This window comes from Anopheles marshallii, chromosome 3, assembly GCF_943734725.1.
Source record: "Anopheles marshallii chromosome 3, idAnoMarsDA_429_01, whole genome shotgun sequence".
Taxonomy (NCBI): domain Eukaryota; kingdom Metazoa; phylum Arthropoda; class Insecta; order Diptera; family Culicidae; genus Anopheles; species Anopheles marshallii.
Genome location: NC_071327.1, coordinates 8026003 through 8051334, shown reverse-complemented (window position 1 = coordinate 8051334; position 25332 = coordinate 8026003). Strand labels below are relative to the sequence as shown.

The 25332-nt window shown below is 44.7% G+C and overlaps 3 protein-coding genes across 3 annotated transcripts; 1 reads left to right on the top strand and 2 right to left on the bottom strand.

Moving 5' to 3' along the window:
- Positions 1-2460: 2460 nt before the first annotated feature.
- Positions 2461-3905, bottom strand: LOC128716396 (transcription factor E2F1). Its single transcript, XM_053811315.1, has 3 exons — positions 3714-3905; positions 3511-3620; positions 2461-3316 (listed from the first exon to the last, which is right to left on the bottom strand). Exons 1-3 carry the CDS (start codon positions 3903-3905, stop codon positions 2461-2463), a joined length of 1158 nt encoding a protein of 385 aa, XP_053667290.1.
- A 997-nt stretch (positions 3906-4902) lies between these two features.
- Positions 4903-6475, top strand: LOC128711811 (probable ATP-dependent RNA helicase DDX47). The gene is made up of 2 exons (XM_053806697.1): positions 4903-5085; positions 5147-6475. Exons 1-2 carry the CDS (start codon positions 4903-4905, stop codon positions 6473-6475), a joined length of 1512 nt encoding a protein of 503 aa, XP_053662672.1.
- A 2039-nt stretch (positions 6476-8514) lies between these two features.
- LOC128713488 (carbohydrate sulfotransferase 1) lies at positions 8515-24834 on the bottom strand. Its single transcript, XM_053808348.1, has 5 exons — positions 24608-24834; positions 21657-22265; positions 12411-12590; positions 8710-8911; positions 8515-8634 (listed from the first exon to the last, which is right to left on the bottom strand). The coding sequence occupies exons 1-5, from the start codon at positions 24832-24834 to the stop codon at positions 8515-8517; spliced, it is 1338 nt and encodes a 445-aa protein (XP_053664323.1).
- Between the last annotated feature and the right edge of the window lie 498 nt (positions 24835-25332).

Here is a 25332-nt window from a genome sequence, read left to right as displayed (position 1 = left end):
CTTACAATGATTGAACGCATGGAATTAACGTAGCACAGCAGTTCGAGAAAGTACAATTAGGGTCCGCAATGTTAGACAGGGAAAAGTGTAAGTTTTTCGCTACCATTTAAGCGTGAGTAAAGATCAAGAGGTTAAACGCATTAAAGTGAGAAAAGCACGAGCGGGAAGGATTTTTGTTACTATTGTAACGAAATTTCGAGTTTGCCCGCCCAAACAACAAACACACAGCCCGTCATAATTGATTGTATTCAAGCGACTGTCCTGCTGAATGAAGTGTCCGAAACCGCTTAGTGATTGAGCGACGTCAACTCATGCTATCAAAGCTCATCTAACATATTACGCCGAAAATAAGCTCCGGGCAGCTTCCGGAATTTCCGCTAAACTATAGTGCAGTAGCTACATGTAAACAAGCGATGACTTAAAGTCCACCTTCAGTATGAAGTCGTGCAGACCCTATGTGTCCCTAGTATGAAGTACTGGGACAGTGCCGAATCCCGATAACTTTTCACCCCAGAATTCGAACGAATTTGTTCGACCTTTTCACTCATAAAGGCTAAACTGTTCCTGTCGCTTTGCTTTCGTTTTCAATTTCCATTTGGCGGAACTGTGTGATGATCACTAGGTACGTCACAAACGAGCTAATAACCTGTAAATGCACGGAAGGAACACGTTCGGATAGCACTAAACAATTGTTGTACGAATGTAAAACATACTCACCATGTAGTTTAAGCTGTTGTCGATCGTAAACAATCCGTACACGGTAAAGCAAATGTCCTGGAACTGGCACTTGATCAGCAGCTTATCGATCATTTTTGCCACCGGTCGATTGCACAGTGTAACCATCGCGCAGTGTTTCGTTACTTGCGCTATTTCCTTTACCTAAAGCGTGCGATAAAGTATGTTAAATTAATCCCATACATTACGTATCATTCTACTAGGTACTATAACTTGATCGTGGTGTTTTCAAACAAATCAAATATGGTGGATTTATCGTAGGAAATTTCTCTATATTTTTCTCATTTTGGACAAACTGAGGACACTCTTCCGAATGTCTTGAAACCCATTAAAATCGTTACCTTTTCCGTTACCGATCCTGCTACTGCCGACAGTCCACCGAGCAGTACACTTTTCCAAATCACCATTATCGTGTGCACCAGAATATACGGATGTCCGGCATTGAACCGTAAGCCACTGTATATGAAGTCAAAATACACGATGCACGCACCTGAAACGAGCCAGGACGCGCAAATATTGAAAAACAGCACACCATGGTTGCGATTGACCAGCGAAACACAGTGTAGCAGATCGTCCCTCAGCCGCAGAACCGCACAAAGCTCGGACACATCGTTGCGATCTATTGCGTCACGGCACATCCATCGCAAACGATCGGCACACTGACCGATAGCGTAAAGCAGAAGTAACACATAGGCAGTGTACAGATCCGCTAGCAAAAGTTCCCAACGAATCTGCAGCACCAGGTGAACGTTGTATTGAAAATTGGAAAAGAACGCGTAAAAATAATAAACCAGGCAAAGAAGCAAAGAAAGCAGCGCAAGCCAACGGTACGGTGGATCGGAACGTCGTCGTAGCCGGGCCGCCATCCATCCGTCGATCGCATGCTCTATCCGTTCCAGCGTATAAACCAGCGCTTCGTAGCTAGCTGCATTTAATCCATTCGCGATGAGCATCAAACTTAACGCAAGCGTATCGATCAACGAAGCCAACAGCCATAAGATGTACGATAATTTGTTTAAAAACAAGGAGTAATTTGTAAGCACGTTTGCCCGCAGGTACGTTACAACGACTATGGCCAATAGTGCCAATGCTATTTGACCCACATAGCGACGGTAGACTAGTTTCACGCGCGTTCCCTCACGGTTAGGAGCGTACGGTACAAGAGCGCACCATTTGAAGAGCGTTAAGAGCACGTGCAGTTCGCGAAAAATACCCATCGCTAGTGACGAGTGGGACAAGCTAGAAGACATCATCAGACCGTATACCGTATATTAATTATTCAGAGCTAATGCCATTGCTCAAAAATGATAAAATCTTGCAAATGCTTTTAAAATGTATGGTTTTTAATGAGTTGGACGGAAGGATCGTTATATGATGAAGAGGGAGTCAGAGCTATCATTTATTTACTAAAAGATATTTACGCGCGGGGGCTGATAAATGTTTCTTAAGGTATAGTTTAGATGGTGCAATTTCGACGAACATGGAGCAGCGAAAGTATTATACGACGGAAAGAAAAGATGCAATAATCTTTCTCGCTTTTTTATCACTATACCTTTGAACCGAACACAAAAGCTAAACAATCTCTACACAACACGTACACTGGCAGTCGGATACTTAAGGATACAACATTAAGCTAACAATGATTCCTATATGACAAAAACTGTCTCTCTCACTCGCTCTCGCTCTCTCTCTTTACCATTGTTTAGGCTAGAACCGATCGAACTACTAATCGTGCGCCACATGAACCACCTCCATTGCCGGTTGTTGGCTGGTTGGTTCGTTTGCTCTTTGGTGGTTGCTGATCCTGCCGTACCCGAACAGATCGAACACACCTTCGTTCGGTTTGAGCGCGAACGTGAAGCGGCCGTAAAACCGTGGCTTAATCACTAGAAACGGTATGAGCAATCCGCGCGTTTCACTCTTCCTTTTCCTCCACCCGTTCGGGCGGTACAGGCTGTGGTGAGCATCGGGACTAGTGTCCAGCAGTATCCGCGCGAGACGCTCTCGTTGCCGTACCCTCGTGTATTCTTCCTCGTCCGAATCGTCGTATCGTCGCTCACCCGGTGCGTCCCATTGTGAGCCGTCGCGCACGTCAAGTTCCTCCGGCTGGTCCTTCTCTTCGGCGAGCTTTACGTACCGCTGTTCGGCGTTTGCACGGAGTATCGCTGGTCGTCGGCTTGGTCGCGTGTAGCACGCACCGGCCGGTTCCTTCAAAACCATCAACGTTAACGGGGCTCCATTCGGTCGCGATTTTACCCACAACTGGCGTGTGTTTCCACCGTACGGAATGGCCCAGTTAGTGAATTGGACGACTGGTGGTTGTCTGAGGCGCGCTAAGCGATCCTCGCCCAGTGTGAGCAGCGTTCGGTTATCGCCAAACACGGACGTTAAATCGTCGCTCGTGACGTACAGAAATGATCCAGTCGCGCTATTCTCACGCAACATGTGCGAGCTTTGGCGTATGACTTTCAGCTGCTTGTCGATTAACGCTTCACGCAGCTCCAGATTCCGGCGCGTTCGCATATGCTCCCCAATTTTACGTGCCGTTCCGAGGCATGACTGAGTCGTCACTTCTTCACCGCTGTTAACAAAAGAACGGACCGTGCAGACAACATTAGATTTAAAATGGGATAGGATGAATCACGTGTCTATCGATTATGCGCGGGTCCGGAAGAACACGCGCGCCATTGGACGCTCTGCGTTTTGACAGCTCAACAATCACAATAACAAAAGGCCATGTTGTCACGGATAGAACGCCCACCACCCATTACTTACATCCATTTGATGTGGTTTTTCACTTGTTTCTTTACCAGCCCGATACCCTCCAGCACGTTCGTGACGTCGTAAATGCGTCGCTTCTGACGGTTGGACAGTGTGGATGAAACCTACAACCATCGATAAAGGCGAGATAAAGAGAAAAGGACTCATGTTAAACATGTCCAATCCGTGCCGGGGTAGATGCTGCCGCTTGGTCATACATCACGCAGATACAGCACACCATCGGGTGTTTCGCGGAGCATCTTTACGACGCTACGCGTCAACATGGTTAGCGATTTGTCGAACCGTCTTGAGGAACCGGGTTCGAATTCGTGCTCGTCGTCCTCCTCGGGTGTGGGCGAATGGTTCATGACGCGAATTTTTCGCCGTTTGGGAGGTTTTTTCTCGTCCATGATCAAACGACCGATGGATCGATGATGGTTTTCTTTTATGCCTTAGTTGCGCTCGGTTGTCTGTTACCTGTGCAGACCCTTATACGGCGTGTTCCGTCGTTCCCTGTGCTGCGCTTTGGTTCCTCTTCGCACATACATTATACCCAACTGCTGTTTGGTAATAAAACCTATCGTCGTCCTGCCATATTGCTGTCGATTACAAGCAAAAAAAACGAAACAGTTCAGATACAGTGAACGTACTACGAACAGTTCCCCACTCAATTCATTAATATCGCGCGCCACCTGAGCCCTTCTTCTTTATCAAATCTTTCCCTCGATAGGGGAAGGTAGTGCACGGACGCGGCTCGACCACTGGTGGGTGGATTGTGGCAATAGTGTGCACCAGCTGGTTATTTACCGTAATAAGAGGTGGTTTTGTCCAGTGTCTGCCAACAACGGAAGCGCACGAATCGTTCGAACAATCCCGATTAAACCGCAAACCACGAAATGCCTGTCACACTGTTATTGTCCCGCCAAAGGTAGCTAACAAAATCCGCCATTGGCTTTTTCCCCACTGTCAAAGCTTATCGCTGTCAGATGCGACGTGTTTTGAAAATACACGCTGACAAATGCTGAATCACACACACACACACACACAACACCTCCGTCTATTCAGCAAAGCTGATTTGCTGAAGCAACATGGTAAAATGATCGAAAACGCTTTTATATGTTTTGTTTTATCAATATTTACTAAAGACACATCACAAATATTTCAAAATCTATTCTTAAAATGAAAACAATTGAAAAAAAACAACGCATACAAAGCACGAGACTTACCATTGTCCAAGCGAACGTCTGACAAGAATTCAACAACGTAATATGAACAACCGTGCTAAGCTGACAGCACTTGCTGTGTTTACCATCTCAGTGCACGTTGTTTTCGGTTCTTTCTGGTGTCTCCCGGCGTGCAGGATTAAATCCACGTTTCTTGGCCAGTTGTAACACCTGTTTTAGCGTCATGTCTAGCTCGGAAAGTGATGATATGTCCGATGTGGAGGAGGCAGCAAAGGCTGCCACGAACGGGGACGATTCGTCCAACGAGCACGAGGATGGGTCCGGTTCCGGCAGCGATGATGGTGACGAGGAACAGAACGGACAGGCTGAAAACGGTACCAACGGCAAACAATCGTGGGAAGAATTGGTAAGTAGAATGCGTTTTATTAGCTTCCATTACGCGTACATTATTCGTTTTCCTTTCTTAGGGGCTTATGGATACACTGTGTCAAGCGTGCCGTGGTCTCAAATGGAAAGCACCGTCAAAAATTCAACGCGAAGCAATCCCGCTCGCACTACAAGGCAAGGACATTATTGGGCTTGCCGAGACCGGTTCCGGTAAAACGGGTGCCTTCGCTTTACCCATCCTGCAGTCCTTGCTAGACAACCCGCAACGATACTTTGCCGTCGTGCTAACGCCAACGCGTGAACTTGCGTATCAAATATCGGAACAGTTCGAAGCGCTCGGTGCGATGGTCGGTGTGAAATGTTGCGTTATCGTCGGTGGTATGGATCTGGTGACGCAGGCAATTCAACTCGCCCGCAAACCGCACATCATCATCGCTACCCCCGGTCGACTGGTGGATCATCTCGAGAACACGAAAGGGTTCAACCTGAAGGCGATCAAATACCTCGTAATGGACGAAGCGGATCGTATCCTGAACATGGACTTCGAGGAGGAGGTAAACAAAATCCTGAAGGTGTTGCCACGCGAACGCCGCACATACCTGTTCAGCGCCACCATGACCAAGAAGGTGAAGAAGCTCGAACGTGCGTCGTTGCGCGATCCGGTCAAGGTGGAAGTGTCGAGCAAATACCAGACGGTGGAGAAACTGCTTCAGTACTATCTGTTCATACCGGCCCGCTTCAAGAACGTCTATCTGGTACATGTGCTGAACGAGCTGGCCGGTAACAGTTTCATGATTTTCTGCAGCACTTGCAGCAACACGGTCCGCACGGCACTGATGTTGCGTGCCCTGGGACTTGCAGCCGTCCCACTGCACGGTCAGATGACACAGAACAAACGTATGGCGGCGCTAAACAAATTCAAATCGCAAGCCCGCCAGATCCTCATCTCTACCGACGTTGCCTCCCGCGGTCTCGACATCCCGCACGTGGACGTCGTGCTGAATCTGGACATTCCCATGCACAGCAAGGACTACATCCATCGGGTGGGACGAACTGCTCGGGCGGGACGGGCCGGTCAAGCCATCACGTTCGTGACGCAGTACGACGTGGAGTTGTACCAGCGCATCGAGCATTTGCTGGGCAAAAAGTTGCCTGAGTACAAGTGCGAACAGGACGAGGTGATGGCACTGCAGGAACGTGTAGCCGAAGCCCATCGGACAGCGCGCATCGAGCAGCGTGACATCGAGGAGCGAAAGGCAAGCAAAACAGGCAAACGGGCGAATGATTCCGACGAGGAAGATACGGAACAGTTTAACGGCGTTCGGAAGCGATTGAAACCCACGGGCGGCAAGGCGAAAGGTGGCAAGGGAGGTGGAGGTAGAGGAGGCAAGAAGCCACGAAGAAAGTAACCACCTCAGGTACGTGGAATAGTTTAAGGGTTCGTTACTGTAAACGCCCCAAACGGGCACGCGATTGTATCTGGAAAACGTAAATAAATACATTAAACTATCAAAACAGCACGTCGTACGAAAACAAACCATTAAATTAATCTTACTTTATTTGATCGTTTCTTTTGTTGCTTTTTTCTCTATGTCTCATCAATCATATTTTGAGCAGAATCCGCCTTGTTTGTTGTATTTGTAATTTTACCGATTTGTCTATTTCTATATCAATTCCATTTTAAAACGTCGTGCGTTTTTTACCGATACAATGTAAACAAACTAAATGGGATCGATTTGACAAAAAAAAAACACATTTCTAAAGGAACTATTATTTTATTCACGCGCGCACTGAATACTTTCGTAAAATCCTTTTTTTTCAAAATCAATGAACGTCAGTTTTTGTGTTAGAAGGTTTAGTTCGATTTTTAACATAAAAAGTTATTAGTTCTACGCATATATCATAGCCGTGTGTTCTACTATCGGTAAGAATTTTCCTTAAAACATACACACTGGTGCATGCATGGGATATGGTCTGAAATGCGGGGAACTCCTGTGGAATTTTTTTCCTATTATTTCTCTTACAACTATTTTATTACAATAAATAACTAAACAAAACAAACGAAACAGATAATGGAGCATTTTGTGTTTTCCTGTTACTATTGTTCGTATTCGCAGTGAGTATAAACGACCAAAACAAAACTGTTGCTTCGCTCTACCTGCATCTAACACAATGCAGCTGCTTAAAACGCGCGTGAGTTTTTAGAGAGACTTTACTAAGCTGAAAATTGCATCTCCGTCTGCCTGTGGCGAATCCATAGTCCACAAACATACCGCTATACACTATGCTGTACATGCGTGTATTTCTTGCATTAGGAACGAAACTACGATCGTGTGTGTTGTGTGTAACGCGACAACCATTAATTACACATCAGCATTGAAATTCTATTAAGTATCTGTAAAACACCGTTGTCGATACAACCCCGCCCGGGTGGGTATCTCGGCGTTTGGTGGATGATATATAGCAAGATATAGAAAGTATCACGAATGTGTCACCGGAAGGACGCTAATTCGCTTCTAATAATATCTAATAATATACCTACATTTCTATTTCGGTGATTGAAAAGATTGATTGTGTGTGAATGATTTTGATGTAACATCTCATTTTCCCGGGAGAGGGAGAGAGAGAGAGAGATGGATCTCTAGTTAATGTACTAACGATAGTTAATTTCAGTAGTGAAACAGCAAAAAAGGCACTCTAAGTGAATGAGCTGCTTCAGCTCAACAAACGGCCGGCTTTCGCGCGTGCATCATCCCCTCCTCATCATCTCTTTCCGGGCTCTAGTCTAGGCTTTTGTTTCCGAACCGCGACTGCGTGCTTGGTTGTGTGTTCCGTTTGATAATACTATTTACCTATATATGCATTTGCTTGTGTTTCGTTGAGTACACCTTCTAACGGGTTTGCGCGAGTAGCGCTTCTATTGCTGCGAGTTGCGCAAAACGTGCAACATACTACTAGTTCAACGAGAACGCGCCCTATTTCTTGCATTCGAACTTGGGAAAGGAAATGTCCCCCACATATTGCAGTCTTTAAAAAGAAGGAATACACATGAAAAGAGGTGTGGTGATGAAGAGGAGAAAGGGAAACGTCATACGCCGGTCTTTAGGCATAACTATAATATAGCACATACAACCTAATTCGTCCTTAACTATTCCTCCTTATCATTACATTCTCAAACGGCTCAAACAAACGAAACCAAACCACTCTCCACTTTTGGGTGTCTAACCACCGCGGCAAGTGTCGTTCTCGACGACGCTTGCACGGAGCTGTTTCTTGTTTTTCCTCCTTAAAATCACAGATGCTACATTGTTTTTTATATGCATTGTTTGGCATTACATTCCTCGTGATAATGCATTTCCAACCGTACCTTGCGTACCACTAACAAACTGTGGTCGACTGTGGTCGAAGTCGAATCGAAGAGATCCGTTCGACGATAGGTACAGCGCTCTCACGAAACACTGTACGGGAGCAGTGGGTTAAAGTTGTCGTACAGTTCCCGCTCGCTGGTTGCATTCCGGTAGCCCCAGCTTCTCATGGCCGACACGCAACTGTCCTGGATGATTTTTACCTAAAAAACAGGGGAAAGAACCGGGGTTAGTACCATTTACCATTCCCTTACGCATATCGCGATCACGCGAATTACCTCGTCGAACGTTAGATCCTTCGTCCAGTGGAACGGTGCCGATTTGGAATCGCGATACGTCGAACTAACGCCACCGACGTCCTGTTTCGTGTGCGTGTCGAGAAACATTTTCACCTCCGGATGGTATGGAAGCCCGTAGAACTGCAGTATTTCTTTGGTCATCTTGTACGGGTTCAGCGACAAGTCTTCGTACCGCACAACGCTGTTGGCGAAACAAATAGACGGGAGAAGGACGGTTACAATCATAAATGTGATTAAAACGCATAAAGCTAACTCGCTATAGCGGACATTATCATGGTGTCAACCAAGCGAACCGTTAAATATTGAGTTCGACGTATTGTTTGAGGGTTGAAAAAGAGGTTTCCCCTCATTCAACCTAAACAATTGGTCTGTCTAGGAGTTGATGTCTATAATATATATGGGAGACTTCAAACGCATGGATAATCACCTTGTTCCTAAGTAAACTACAGACCACTTTAATCGTTTGGGGGCTTGTGATGGACAACATTGGCCGCAGCATGTATTAAGAAAAGCTTTAAACAGAATCCGTTTAGAATGTCGATCAGATTATTAGAACCGATCAGACCAGAGAAGCGTCATTCTGTGCAGTAACTATCGGCATGCTTAGACCTTCAATTATAATGGACACATGGAAACTAACTCTCAAGTCACTCTCAGTCAAGCATTAGCCATAAAAACAACGCAATGAAATAAAAAATATGTTATTTCTTGGTTTAGAACCTTTGTTATCATTAATATTAATAGAGTTCAATGTGATGCGTTAAGCCGAGTCGAGCCTTCTCGAAATTACAATGGAATCAGTCTAGGTCTTGACATTTGCAGATAACACAGACAAAAGTTATATATAAATAGAATCGCTGTAGTGGTTTAATCTCATGCAACTCAACAGTTTAGTTCCGAAAAACGTGTTACGTTACACAATTATCACGGAGCGAGGTAGATGGTAAAATTATTATTCGAACATTCGACTATTGGTAGACAATAAAGACTACGCACACAACCTTTTCAGAAGAGTCATCCATATTAATCGTTAGCCAGGAGTCATTCGCATCAGGTCTCTCTCTTCTTGGCGTAACGACCTTCTATAAGGTCATGCCTGCCTTTTCTGGCTTATATTAGACTAAATGTTTCCACTTAATCGGAGAGTCAAGTCTTGTGTACGGAGAATTGGTCCGGATGGGATTTTGGACCGGTCCTGTTGTGTGAAACTAATAAACCACCGGCCGCCATCTGATCAGAATCAGATCATTGGCGGACCAAGAACTTTAGGGACCGTAAGTGAAGTCAACCGATTACTCGGGGGAAATGTCTTCAAGGGAACTCCCTAGCCACAGTGGTTCGTTGCTACGTACCATTACAGACTTCTTCACAACAAATCTCCACAAATGATTGTCTTTATCAACAATAAGAACCAATTTGTTCAACAACAAAACTTACTAAACGGATGTAAGCGAAACAAACGCATAAACCAACCACTTTCCTTCCCATAGCCACACACGCATTATCTAAGCATCGTGGGATTCTCTAACCCCGTCCGAAAGAGCTGGTCAGTGAACCGGCCAGCGTAATGATATCGATGGCAAATAGTTAACGACAGGGGACAGGGGCAGATCGGCCAGGAACGGGGGTGAAAGAGATGTAGCCAAAATAATTAGAAAACATTATGATGAGGAAAAATATTTCCTTCGCCAACGATGAAGCCCACACAAAACAATCATCCCACCGCCTCCCGCGGGATCGTTCCGCTTTTCCTCCCTCCCCGCGTTTGCCTTTCACTTTTTCGGTCGATGATGAAGCACACAACACAACACCGGGGCCCACCATCCATCTGTTTTCTTTTTTCTTCTCCATTTGGATTTCAGTACCTGTTGTGGCATTCCAAGTGACGAAGTTGTCCTAAGCATCACACGCCAGGCAATACACCTCAATCCGCTCTTAGTGACCCGGGGAGCGCTTTGATTGCTGTCATCAAATCGAAGGAAATGGAAAGGTTCGCGCAAGTCGCCGCGAGCCTCCGGCCAGATTGGGAACCAAACTAAGCCGCACATTATAATTTAAAACCCTCTGCGCTAAGGGAGCGTATAATCAATCTGTCGGGCATGTACATTCATTCAGGTGTTCGCTCGGTCTGTTGTAAGTTTGCCAGTCAGTCAATCACATTCGCATGCAAATCGTGCCTGGCGAATAGTGCTGTTCGAAAGGATCGATCAGTTTGATTTGCTGATCGTGTGCTCGGAGTGTCTCGAATCGATTCAACATCAGTCGTATCCTACACGCGTGCACATTGACCAATCTTTCCACCTGTTAGTTGGAATCACGTCGGGAGTTTGGGTAGAAAGCAAGTTCAAAAAACTTTCAATTCACGCAGGGGTCAGCAATCGGAGACCCCGGATTTGAGGGTAAATAAACTGTCAAGTATCAGTCATTCGTCTTCGTAATTGAATTCATTCTGACTGAGCTCTTTGCGTCCTGGAGTTCTGCCTTAGAAATCGTTGTCATATGTAACTTTTATTACATAACCTTAAAGAGTTCTTTTATGTACTTAAAAACCTTCTTTAAGTAAATTCCATAATGGTTTGAAACGCAAATAGGGCGATAAAATATTAAAAATTAAAAAGAATTTTACAAATGAAAGAAAGTATCATAGTGCACAAAAGTACCACACTTTGGGGTACAGTCTTTTCTCGAGTTACGCGAAAATTGCGTGCCTGAGAAATTCGCCTAACACGAATTCCCTTAATAATATCGTTTATGTTTAGTATTCAGTGATCGATTTCTTTTTTTCATGTTACGAAGCACATTAATACTTGATATTTATACGTTTGTTTCAACAATTAGAGTAAATTTTTACCAAAATTTATGTTTTTAACTATTACATCGAAACGTATTCTTGAGAAAATTTGATATTTGACAAATAAAAAATTCCAATTACAAAAGAACTGTCAACGTTTTGAGATTCACGTAACTCGAGTGTCGCGTAACTCGGGAAATGATTGTATGACCATTTCCTGTTACTGATCCCAAATGATCGAACAAAAAGTTGCCCATCCCTGCCCATTCAGGGAGAGTTGAACGCTCCTGCAATGGCACAATAGTAAACAGGATGTTGTAAAGCTCTTACCGCCCCGGGATTGCGGATTTATTTCGCTAACCCACGTGCCAGTCAACGGCCCGTCAACAAACCAACGGTTGCCCCATCTTCAGCAAAACAATATAACGCCACAAACTTTCTCACACACATTTTTGTTACACAGCCGGCCAAGCAAAGCCAAAGGCAACATTTCTCTTTTCGCGTATCATAAAATTTTCTTATCATATGGAACTTGCGGCCACAGTGCATCCAAGGCTAGGCAAGTAACTGTCAACAAGCCAAGTATGCGGTCTTACGATCGTTTTAATTGCCCTACGCTGGAGTTGCAAACACTCTCCATAGACTTTTATCGCAACTGAACACGATGGAGTGGCCGATTTTGCGTGTAACGGAAGAGTTGGTGCGTAAATAAAAGCGTCTTGTAGCGTGTTTTTTTTTATTTCCTGGTTTTAACTGGGTTTAAGTACCGTCTAAAAAAAGGAATGATTTTTTTTTTAATCAATTGAAAATATTAAGTAGATTTGCGCATTCAACGCTACCTCATTTGCCTCCCAAATCTTGCCTACATACTATTCCAATGAGATCTTACCGAAACCGTCGTGGAAAGCGTTTGATCAGCTCGATTGCCGCCTCATAATCCAGCTGCATATCACTGCAAACCGTGCTGGGATCGTCACAATCCGGCCGTCCGGGACACCAGACACGGTGCTTTCGCGACTGCATCGACCCCCGCGGGTCTCGTATTAGTAGCACCACACGTACGTTAAGGCTGGAAAAGGGACAGAGAAAAAGGGAATGAATACAACAGTGCAACAGTCGGGGGGCCCGCCCCGTCTTATCATTAACTACACGAGATGGTACATGTTTGATAAATCCGCTATCGTTACAATGCAATCGTCATACATCAATCTGTGCGCCGTGGGTCATTAATTCGTCAATGCAACTGGCAGCTGGTTCTGTCCACCGACCAACACACCACCGCCGGCATAGAACGGCCACCTTATCGCGGGAAGTGGCCCGTCAGGTGTCAAAAACGGAACGTCACAACACATTAGTGTCTGCACCGGACGGTAATGGTACATTAATTAGCCTTTGTTACGCAGTACCGGACAGAATCGGCTATTTTCACGAGACACGGCCCATGTCCCATGGCAGTGCCAAACACTGGTGTGTGCGTCCCAGTGGGATGTGATGTGTCACAACAGTGTTACGACACATACGCGGTAGATTCGTGATATGAATTTGATGAGTGAGAACAAAGCTCCATCTACACCATTGCCCTCGTTGCTTGTGGGTTTGTTGAATAAGTACGCTTAGATTGAGCCAGATTGACCACTCCATGGCGGTAACAAATTTTAATAGCTAGAACGTTATACTGAGAATTGATTAATCGATGTCTATGTCTTTTCCCAATAAAAATCATTTGATATATTCGTAAGTCATCGAGAACATGGTGTCCAACTCGTGACGTTTGATGAGTTAACTGAACTATCCCTGCTAAGTAATATCCTCTAACAAATTGTAAATCTCGTCCAAGAAACGAAACATCCGATCCGTAGGACCAGATCTTGTGAATGATATGCGTCGGATGATGCTGACGCCGCAGCTGGAATCGCCCCGCACCTTGTGGAATGCCTTGGTGGACATAGCTCCCATAAAAATATCATAAGGACTTTCAGGTTGTGACCGTTTGTGTGGTAAGGAACGATGAAGATGACTTACATTTAACCAACGAACTTCTTTTCTAGTAGTCAGATTTGGTTTATTTCGTTCCAGTGCTACAACCCCCGATCACATCGTGTGGCAGGTAAGTTCACGGTCTACTCAAGACTTTGTCCAAGATTGGGGCTCGTTCTGAAGACTTACGCCACTCCAACACTACTCTGAAGCTAACCCCAACAATAGGTCTACAATGTGCACCCAAACCCCCAAAACAAATAGTACAATCGGACAGACAAACAAACACTCATTAGCTATCTGTATCTGTATCCAATTAAATTATCATCTTTCTTCTGCACGTTTCACTAACTCCAACCACAATCGGACGGGGCGGTCTGACACGAACATCACTTTTACTAAGCAAACGGGTGGCCATTTTCAGGGTTTTTATCTTGGTTCTTCTTCTATTTTGCTAGTTAGCGTTAAATTGACCTTCCTGGTCAAGATTTTCACAAATTGAATACACTGCGCTTATGGTTACCACGCTGTCGGACAGCAAATTCTTCGCGGTGCGAGCAGCGAACGGTGTAAGATAGGTTAGATTCGATCCCACTGCTTATTATTAGATTTTACAGTTCATTTGGGACGATGGAGGCTTCCCCTAATGGTACAAAGGACCTAATGAAGTTGAAAGTGGAACTCAGGAGGACCAACCGTCCTTACATTGCTATGGGACCCATCGAGGACTGTTCCTTTAAAACATATTAGAAAAATCATCCTTAATTATAATTACGAATTTTGTTGCTGTAATACACACATCAAATAATAAATCAGTATAAAAGTGTTGTTGAAATACCACACAAATACAACACGCAAAAATGTATAATATCAAAAAATCATACTCAATATAAGTTTGACTAATAACAGACCATTCCTCCAGTGACCTAAAGTGGAGAATTCGATCCCACGACTTTGTGGGAATGGGACAAGGAGACTGACTCCAAAAGCGTTTCAATGGGTGAGGGGTTTAGTTTAAATATTAACAAGAGTCCGTTAAGTGTGCTAATTGGTTTGGGACATTCGTAAATTACTCTCATGATAAATTGTTTAGCCATGTTTAAGTCATCGGTTCTTGTCTTTGTTACGCTCTCGCATTAGGCTAATTATTGCCACAATCGCTATATGGTATCTCGGTATAAATCAGCGTCTTGTCGGTGTCCACCGATACAAACCGATAGACCAAAAACAAGCATATACAAATTAGGGTAATGAGACAAGCAATCTGAAAGCAGCAGTGAGTGTGAACAAATACTGCTAGAATGCACTAAACCAGAACCACCATCTATTGCAGTTCCTCCAATTGACCGACCGAGCCCCCTTTTTTTCGCTATCAAACCACAAATAATTGCACATCGATTATTGATCGATCGGTTCTGATTGACACTAATTGATAGCCATCGGTCTGCCCTCTCCCCTAATAAGCTCGTTTATAGCCACAATCCAACCGCCGCAACTGCTATCATCTTCGTGGGGGATGATCCTTCAACGAATGGCAACCGGACCTTTCCCTTTTTTTTCAAACTGCATCCAAAAGCCATCCCATCCTAAATTGGCCTATAGACAAACGGCTCAATTAAATGATGCCTTCGAGCAGCGAGCGCTGCTCACCGGTGCCACCGGTGCTCAACGTTGCCGGTTCGAATAATGTCAAGGGCATCCGCCACAAAGCCCTCACTACTATCGCGGTCTGCTCACTCGATAGTCAAGCTCACGTTGCTTAGACTCACTTAGACCCACCCCCCCCCCCCCCCCTCCCCTCCTTCCCCCCTCAACCCAGCCGGATCGGTTCCCCACCAGCACGGACAAGGTTGCCCCCGTGATGTCCGCAAAAAAGTTCCGAAAAACCTAACGGCGTAAGAAATTCCAACACTTTACACACGCCGTGCAGCACCGAAAACGTAAATCCATTAGACAACCGTGCCCGGAACGGTGTGCACTGGGCGACGACAATTCGATTCCCTCGCCCGACTACACATTCCCAATCGTTCTGGTGGAGTTATTGAGCACCGGTGTCGGATTCCGGCTCCAAACCGTGTGTCCCACATTCTTCAACAAATAGGGACAAAAACACAACATAAACCTACCTTTATTACTGAACACGCGGACGCAGCAAACTGCTGACCACGGCTAATAGCAACAACACGCAATTGTTTGCTAGCATCGCTTCCATCCAAAATCATATAACTTCATCGAACCGCAATCAATAATCCTCTATAAACTCATGCAGTAGCACTCGGGGTGGGTAATCACGAAGAACACAACCAGCGAGCCGTAGCAAGAAGGGCTGACAAATCGCAAAAGCTCCCTCCAAACCTGGACACCCTGATCAAAACCGTCCGTCCCATAACGCAATTTGTTCTCAAACTCGCTGGAGAACCTAAAGCTAGAACACGACCACCCCCACACCCAAATCGACCACTTCGATCCACCGGGCGCCCCAAATCCCCCCCCCCCCCCCCCCCCCAAGCATTATAGGCACTTTGGATTAGGGGGACGTTTTGATTTACGGATAAATCGAATGTGTTTGTTTCGACTGCTGGCTGGACGAACGTTTGTCCGATCGTTATTGATTTTCGAAGCCATCAAAGCAAACAGTGCCACCTTCATTGTTTTCGAACCTAATTTTAGGTTAGCCCAGGCGGGTTCGTTTGCTAAGCATTACTGATGTTGCTTGTTGCTTGTTGCCAGCACGTTTCTGATGGTAGAGTGACATTCTGGTTGGATTTTCTGAATGCAATTTATTTTATGGAAAAGATATTAATTATGTTTTGGGGCGACTCGGTGGTGTATTGGTAGCGGAGCCGGTCTTCACACGACAGGTCCGGTCCAAAATCCCGTCCGGATCAATCCTCCGTTGGCAGAACTGACTATCTCGGCTACGGGTAAACAAAGTCAAAGAAATCCAGAAATGACGAGCCCTAGACCTCTTGCAGGTTGTTGTGCAGATAAAGAAGAATAATATTATGTATTTCGCACTTCAATGACGTAAGAATTCAACATTTTAAAATCTCCAAGGAAATAATTTTTGGGGGACATACTTACTGAGCTCAGTATGAGTCAGCGTTTGGTCAGATGTTTTGCATATGTTCAACACAGGAATGCGATTCCCGGCACTAAAACGGGTAGACGAGTTCGAAATACAAGTCGCAGAAGATGCATTAACGATCGGTTCGTCGCATCTTATTATTTCCTTCGATTTCCACCACAAACTTTTGTCTGCCTCGTCTGCTGATCTGATATCTTTTTTTGTTGATCTCTCCACTAACATCCTTACGGTATAAGTTTGATGGGTTATCTGTTGATCTTTAAGAGTCAATTAAGCTGATGCCCCTGTTCATATCAAATCTTTGCCTAACTGGACACCACATCATCACCATACCAATCTAGGTTACAACGGAATCTTAATGGTGTGGTGTAAGATTTCACATTTGGGGGACGACCATCTACCACACCGTCCTGCTAGCTTCGCAATAAAAAAATACTTTAAACCAGAAAACATGTCGCTAACATCCAGTAAACATGGATATTCTGTTAAAAAGAGAAATTGCATACTTTCAGGCGCTTCGTAACCTGACAAGCCAAATTATTACAAAATATCAACGTTACAGCCGATGCTAGCATTTCGTGTGAGCAACTCCTTTCTTTAGCAAGGACAACACACCATTGTTTAATCAATATGCATTCTTTGAGAAATTTAACATCAACTACAAGTTCAAGGGCGTGTATTCGCGACAACTGCTGCGAAAATCGAACAAACAACAACTGATCGTAATTTCTTGGATGTTGCTTTCTTTTCCTTTGTCTGCTGAAATATAAACTGCTGTAACTTTTTAGTATATTGCGGCTATTCGGCGACCCTTGCAATTTTTTTTTTTATTTAATATTGTACAATGTTACTTTCTGGGTGGAAATAGGTTTCCAATTGGTTTTTGCAGTTTATCATGACTTTAAAATATAAATTTCCTCATATTACTTACATATAATATCATATTTGCTTTAAGATACAATATGCTGTCACAACAAAATTGAAACTATTTTCAACACAGTCTTATTGAGGGCACGAAAGAAGATTAAAAATATAAAACTCTCCGGAAATGATGCACTTCTTTTGGTGCCTGAATGAATGAACTGCTTTCTATAAATAACGTTTCAAATATGCCGGTGAAGCCGGTGAAAGCAGTGTATCTTTTGCGTAACGATCGCTTACCGGAGTTACTACAAAGAAATGTAATTTACAAACTTTTTCACGATTTCGATACCATAACGAAGTACCTTCAGTACGTACAGCGCATAACGGGTTTATGTGGCTATATAAATGACAACCTGCCGTTAGGGCTGCCTTTATGTGCGTTAAAGCTATCGGCAAACAATGATATCTTTCGCTTTTTGGGGAGTTTTGTTGAACGGTACATTCGCCAACGGTGTCCGCCACGAGCATCCAAAGCTGCAACCGTACGCAAAGACGATCAGTTAGTTAGCGAACAGTTACGACGCTGGGTTACTTATTCCTGCGCAAAGTTGCTCTCCACTAGCTGCCGATATTAATCACTCTTCTAGCTTAATTACTTGAGTGCCGGTCCCTGTATCGCCTCTACCGTACCGCTTCAAGTATGTGCAAGTGCTGTACTGGTACAGCCACACCTAACCCGATGCGCCGTTCCGCGATCGCAGGCCGGATCGTTAACAATTACTGCAAAAGAATGTGAATGACGAACGCATCCACCCCGGACGCTGCGCGTAGGTTTTGTGTCGTTCTTGGCAGATAGCTAGCAGTACGTTCGCCAAGACGTTCTACAGTCGAGTTGACACGCGACTGCCAGGGACGGGACGTGATGAATCTGAAGATTCCCTTGTTGTTCTGGTGGGCGCGATCACAATCCGACGGGAGATTGGTTGCGATGGTGGTGATCTCATTCGCAACTGGGGCGCAGACAGCGATCGGCACGGAGGTAAGATTGCTCACCCGCCCAACGAGACTCACCAGCGAAGTTTCGCTTCAAACGCAGATTCTTCATCACGTTTGGTTTAATGCGGGTAGGCCTACGTCAACAGTGTCCTCCGTTAATGGTAAGAAGTGACTGACGAGCACGTACGGGGTACGGTACGTGACGGATTTTGAGATCAGAGGGAGTCGAAAACGTCCGGGTTTGAAATTCGTTAGGAATTACAAATAGGCCCCCAAAACCAAGAGTACGTTTGCAGAATATTTTGCAGTACTCTTCTGATTGTCCGTCAAAATATCCTAGTCTATCAGATATATTCAAAATCATTAAGTGAATCCTCACGTTACACAAAACTCTTCTGAAGTATGTCCCCCAAAATATTGTTCGAATTAAACTATTTCCTTCCTAGCCTTGTGCAGAAAAATTTACAATTTGATAGTCATGTAAAAGCAAAAAAAAAAAAAAATGCACATAATTATATGAATTATAACTTTATACCTAACAACTAAATTTAATTTATTTATTCATTTATTTCATCGTTTTCTAAGTTGAGCGAACTCTGCATTAAAAGATGCGCATATTTGATAGTCCGTTACATACACGCACGGGTCGTAAAGCTCATGCTAGAGTCCATTAACATCTTTACCGTGTGTCAGGTTGTACGCGTCACACACACATACACGGCATAGGATGCCCACCGGGCAACGGGGTCCACCGGGGTTAAACATTAACCGGTTCTTGTACGTAGTAATGATGGTGCCGAAGTCAATGCCAAACTGTTGCGGCCTATTCGTTCAAACCGTTGGCGCTATGCTTCTGCAAAAATGTAAAGTTTCTGTGTAAAGTGTGAAGTGAAGCGGGTTTGTGGGTTAAAGAAGTAACGCCAACTGCTTATCTTCTGCCGATGGCTATATTGAAGAGCTGCTCGGTCCTTCAAACGTCACTTTCTCTTGTTTGTTCAAATTTCGTACACGATTTGGTAGTTTCCAACGCATGCATCATCGTTTTTTCCATCAAAAAGATAAGAGAAGCCGTATTCATACATGAACCCGACGGGATCGGCTTGACCCGACCACCATACATACATTGATCATTGCTAGTGATTAACCGCTTCCGCATGATGTATATTAATAATTTAAAATAATCCATAAAAACACAATTAAACGGCGTTTGTTTAATTAAAAACGACTCCCTTATAAATAAAGCATTCTAACTGTATCGAAGTCGTGCAGCTCCAAAATCAATTCCAGCGATTTTTTGTTTGTTTCGTTACCGTTCAGTGCAAACAGAGCTCGACATGGTTGAGAATTTACCGCAAAGCATCGTCCTCATTTGCTCGCACCATGTAAAAAATGCATCATTTCTTTTTCCATTCTTACCCCGATTCCAGTTGGAACTGCCCAGCGCCGGGAGCGCAATGGCATGGCAAGTGACGACCACTACAAGAGTCTTGCGGAAACGATAGTTAGGTCAGGATTAAATTTCTTCCGCAGGTTTCCAGAACCGTTACCGTACGGCTGTGCTGGAGCTTTACAGCGCGTGGCGAAACCAACCGTGACGGCGAAGCCGCTGGAGGTAGGATAGCCCAAAGGCACGAAGGAAACGCACACCCGGTGGTCATTAACTAAGCCGAACGATTGTCGACCGGTTGCGCATACATTCTCCCATGGTAGTCGCGTACGGTTGAACGATGAATGAACCGACTGTGCAGTTTTCTAGAAGTCAAACAAGAAACTAAATACCTTTATCAGCATCACTTTATAAAATGACAAAGAAAAATGTTGTCAAATGATGGGAAACCACTCAGATTAAGTGATTTAAATGACACAATGGGAGCATAAGTACTCTAGTCACACCGACCTAATTTCTCCCAACTCTCTCAAGAGAGTTATGAATCGACTATCACAAGAACTGGTCGACTTTTAGTTAAATATTTAGCATTTCAACAACTATGTGGCTTATACAATTAAACAGTTATTCCAGGAACCTGATGCACTTTCCATGTTTGTAATGTGTAGAATTAAATAACAATCAGGAACAATTAGGAAAACTTCATGAAATTTAATTAAACTAATTCGCATTTAAAAACAAATTAGCTTGTTTATACATTATAATAGAAATGGAAAAAAAACGTTTAGACGTCCAAACGTGAGAAAACGGTCCAAAAATGCATCACTAACGAATGGAATCATTAAAATGCATGTCCCCGCGGTATTTCATAAAACCAAAACATATCTTTCAATCGACACCGTTTAAATAGCCGTAAAAGTTCTTCCATTCACACCACCACCCCACTTCACCCATGGCATCATGTTGCAAAACAAAATAAAAAAGCTTGTTGCGATATGTTAATGTTATGCATAAAAACCCAGCTCGGGTAGGGCCCCTGAATCCGTCCCTGAATGTGTCGTATCGAACGAAAGAGAGAGTGTAGGGAGTCCGCGTGTTTTTTTTGTTTTTGCAACAGTAGAAAAATAAAATAAAGCAATCCTCCCCAAAAAGTGGCGACAAACCGGTCCGCCGAGATCTGGTTTGCGTTTGTGAAATGGACGAGATAGATATGGACGATTTGGACACATTTCACCCCGTCAACCATGTAGAGTAACAGGGTTCTTTCTCACGTACATGTAGCGGTGTACGTTTTTGTGGTGAGTTATTACCGTTGAAATAATTTTACTACTTTTTCCTCTATCGAAGACATTCTCTCTATTACGGATAAAACAATATACCTGAAAAAGCAGCATTGCTAGTGCGGAACACATTGGAAAAAAACAAATATGGCACAAATACGCGGTTTTTTTTACACTTTCACCCTAAAAAAAAACGCGCCCCTTTCGTATGCTCACATTCGGCAGCATTATGTTGCGCGGCGAAATCGTGATTTGAATATTTTTGCAATACATGAACCCTGTTAGGGAGGACAACGGAAAAATGAAAAATAGACAGTCCATTTTTTTCTTTTCCTTCCTTCTCTGCACCATTGATTGCGTGGTGATTTTGGCCCTCTTTCAGATCAAAATGCATCTAAAAGTACTAACAAAAAAGTAGGTGAACAAAAAAATCGATCCGACGTACCGGAAACTGACCCGCACATCAATAAATATCGTTCTGGCCCACTCCTCCCACGACACTGGCCCATCAATTTTTCCCCCTCCCCGTGGTGCCCCACTTACCTTTCATCCTCGAGCAACGGTGTCACGAGTGCGGCCCGCAACCGTACCACCTTCATGCTCTGGCGGGGAAACAACCGGCAGAACGGTCCGAGAAATCGTGGCTCGTAGCAATACTGTGGAAACCGGACGCACTGCTGCCAGAGCCGGGTGTTGTGGCTGAACAGATAGTTGTGCGTACGGCCAAACTCGAGGTAGTTCTCCATCTCGGTGTAGTCGCAGTGCAGCAAATGGCGCAGATTGTGCAGCGCGACACTGTCATTGGGCGGGCCGCGGATCTGCACGATGTCGAAGTCCAGCAGCGGCTCGTAGTGGTAGTAATTGCCGGGCAGCGCATTCAGTATGTCCCCCAGGAACGTTGAACCGGAGCGCCAGGTGGTGACGATGATGCTGCGCGTCGGTTTGCCGCCCGTTTCAGGCGTCAACCCGTCCGGAAGCTTTCGATCGCCGTAGGAACTGTCAGTACATTCGGCTGCTATCAGTGCCCGCTGATAGCTTAACACATCGTCTATGGAGATGGTGGAATTGTGTGCGGTTGGCATTGGTGGGTACGTATCGTACGATGTTCCTTCGCCTCCTCTTCCTGCAGCAGCTCCCCCGTATGATCGTGACCTACAATAAAAAAACGCGAAAGAGTACACAGTTAGTATGACACCGAGCAGAGGGGGACGCGCACACCAGCGCTAAGGCAACAATGAATAATAATTTTTGCACGTTTAGAAACAAAACCATTCAGCTGGGATGGGCCAGACCACCAGAAGAGACGTGAGACACAACACACCAAAGTGAAACAATTCGTTACTGGCACGTTATTGTAGCCGTCTGCCACTCTTGCCCGCACATTCGGTGTTTGCATTTGGCTGAGAAAGTGCAGCAAGCCGCGCAAAAAAATCCCACGCATTATCCGGTTGCACCAATATCGTCGGGTCTCGCTTCCATCGAGTTTTGAAGCGCACACACAGGCCAATGGACTCTGGTTGCTCCCCGGGCGGTACTATAGCATAGACATGGCGCGACTCTGCAAAGGGAGTATAATTTTTCGCCATTGTTTCTGCCGACAATAGTGACACCGTGTGCGTCATCTTAGGCACGCGTAAATTAACGTTAAAAAAAGTTAATCTTTACATGCAGTTAACCATCCAGTTCATTATTGCACTGCCTACATACGGAACCGACGTGAGGCATATTTTCAACGGACCCTTTTCTTACGACAATGGGTTCATGTTGTTAAATGGTCCCGAAAAATCCCGAATGGTTAAAAATCCCGAGGATAATACTTTCGAAAAAAAACGTAAATACATTAAATACAAAAGGAAGTGAATGTAGGGAATTGAACCGAATTGGAAGGGACTTCTAAAAGATTGCGCGTACAAAAGCAATAAGAACTGAAAGTAGTTTCTGCTGATATTGCTTTCACTTTTGGGCGATTTTTGCCACCTCTTTCGAGTAAGGGACAAACTTGCTTCGTCAGGAATTGGGTTGGGTAATGGTTTACGTAACGTTGCAAATTTAATTTAATTAACAGAACAAAAGCAACAGCTTTATGCTTTAGTTCACTGGTTAGTAATTTGCTTCAAGCTTCTTCCTACTTGCTGCACTAGAACATTATCGGCCTTGGTCTATGAATTGTTCATATAGAGGAAACTTTTGTACTCCGCAGGGCAAAGTTTAACAAGGAGAAGGCTCAAACATTCGATAAAAACAACGCAGTTATATAAACAAAAATGCTAAAGTCCACATTTCTTTTTATCAAAAGTTCAATAGATATCGATCGATAACTTCTTGCCCAAATCAGATAAACTATTGGACAGCTTCTATGGTATGTCAGAATTGATTGGTAGGAATTGTAATAGATATAAACTAGCAGATAAGATACTGTTTCGCTGATGTTGTCCATCCCAGGAGGTCGTAAGAGATGATTGTCTCCTGATAATTAAGAATATTTCGAAGTGCGCTTGGGCGAAGAAATGGTAGGTGACTGTTTACCCATTTAGCCACCTGGTTAAACACCTGTTTCACACGTTGTATTCTACGCATTCTAGGGCGCCGGAAGACTGCAGCTCGTACAGTATTTTTAAGTCGTTCATATGGACACAGAAGGCCTGTTAGGCCCGAAATGAGTTGGGCTACTGACATTGATACATCGAACGTTCGGACGCCGTCATCTACTAATCCAGAAGGGCCGGAAAAATAGATTAGCAGATGACGTTGCTCGATCGTGAAAAGTACAGAGGACACGTGCAGCAGGGTCTAGAGACCGTGAGGTTTTTGTAACGCCCGATAAGTAAGCACCCGATAGGTAAGTATTACACACATTAGATGCGTCATTTCTGAAGGAAAAAACAAATAAGATACAAGAAGAATATCTTGCAGTCGTGTTCTGTACATAAATCTCTTCTACTAACCCCAATTGGAATTAAAACCTGCAGGATCGGATTCCATTGCAGTGCCTTCCGAATACAGTGCCTCAAGCAAAGACAAAATATTTCAACACTGCAAGCAGCAAAGCATGGTTTTTAGTTGCCAAAGTATTCAAGAAATTCAACAAGAGGGTGGGGAACAATCCTATGCGGGATCATCAAAAATAAAAATTTGAACGTTCCTCTTACAAGAAACAATAGGTAGGTATGGAACATGGAATGAAACAGGGAAGACATTTTTTCTTTGAACTGTTTTTTTTTTTTTCAAGTGCTGATCCCACACAAGATCCGGCATACGGTCGCGGCTACTAAAACAAAATCCATTCCATCCGCAGCTTTGGCATTGGAATTTTCGCTTGCAGCGAATTCGGGCCAAATGTTACGCGAAATCGCGCTTCAGCGTGGCCACATGCCTTAGCTTTTTGTTCGCTTTCACTTCTTTGCATACGCTTCCGGCAAACGGTCACAGGTGACTTGGCGCACTGCAAAGACCAGGGAATGTTTAACATACACAATATCTTGTACTTTGCTTACCCGTAGTACTTGTGGGAGTTGAGCATTCGCTGATTGGCCGGACGTTCCCGCGGCCGGAAGTACTCCGTGCCGTAGCTGTTCGACGTGTACCGCTGGCTGGCGTACAGCAGCAGAATGCACACGACGGTAGCCGCACACAGGCCGGCAAGATTTTTACGGCGAGACATCCTTTCCCGCGCGGCTCGGCTGTTGTTTGGGTGACCCGCCAAGACAGCAACTTTCTCCATGCGTTTGCGACCAGGCACCGGGGATGGGGATTCTACGATCGGGGAGCTAGCTTACCCAAGCTACCCGCGTTTGCCACGGTTTTCATACGACCACCGCACCAACGCTTTTGTCCAGCTTTCCCACCCAATGTGTTCTACCAGTGACTTTTCCACTCGCATTCAGACGGATGGCCTAACTAAACCCAACGACGGTGTAGGCACTTTTTCGGGCGCTCTATTTTCTAGCTGGCCCGCTTTTCACAGCTTCCGTAGTGCACCGATAGCGTAGCAGCCGTTGTGCAGTGTGACCCCGTTTCTGAAGCTTTCTTTCTGCACCATGACTTTTCCCGCACTGCGAGCGCTTCACTGCAGTCGACTACTGCTGCAGCACCATACCACGCACACACTAGGCGATAGGAAAGGCAACACCCTTCCGCTCTGACCCACAACAATAGCACCAACTACCAGGCACACGACAGCACTACTACTCCACTGCCTGCTGCGCTTGATGCAGAGGGA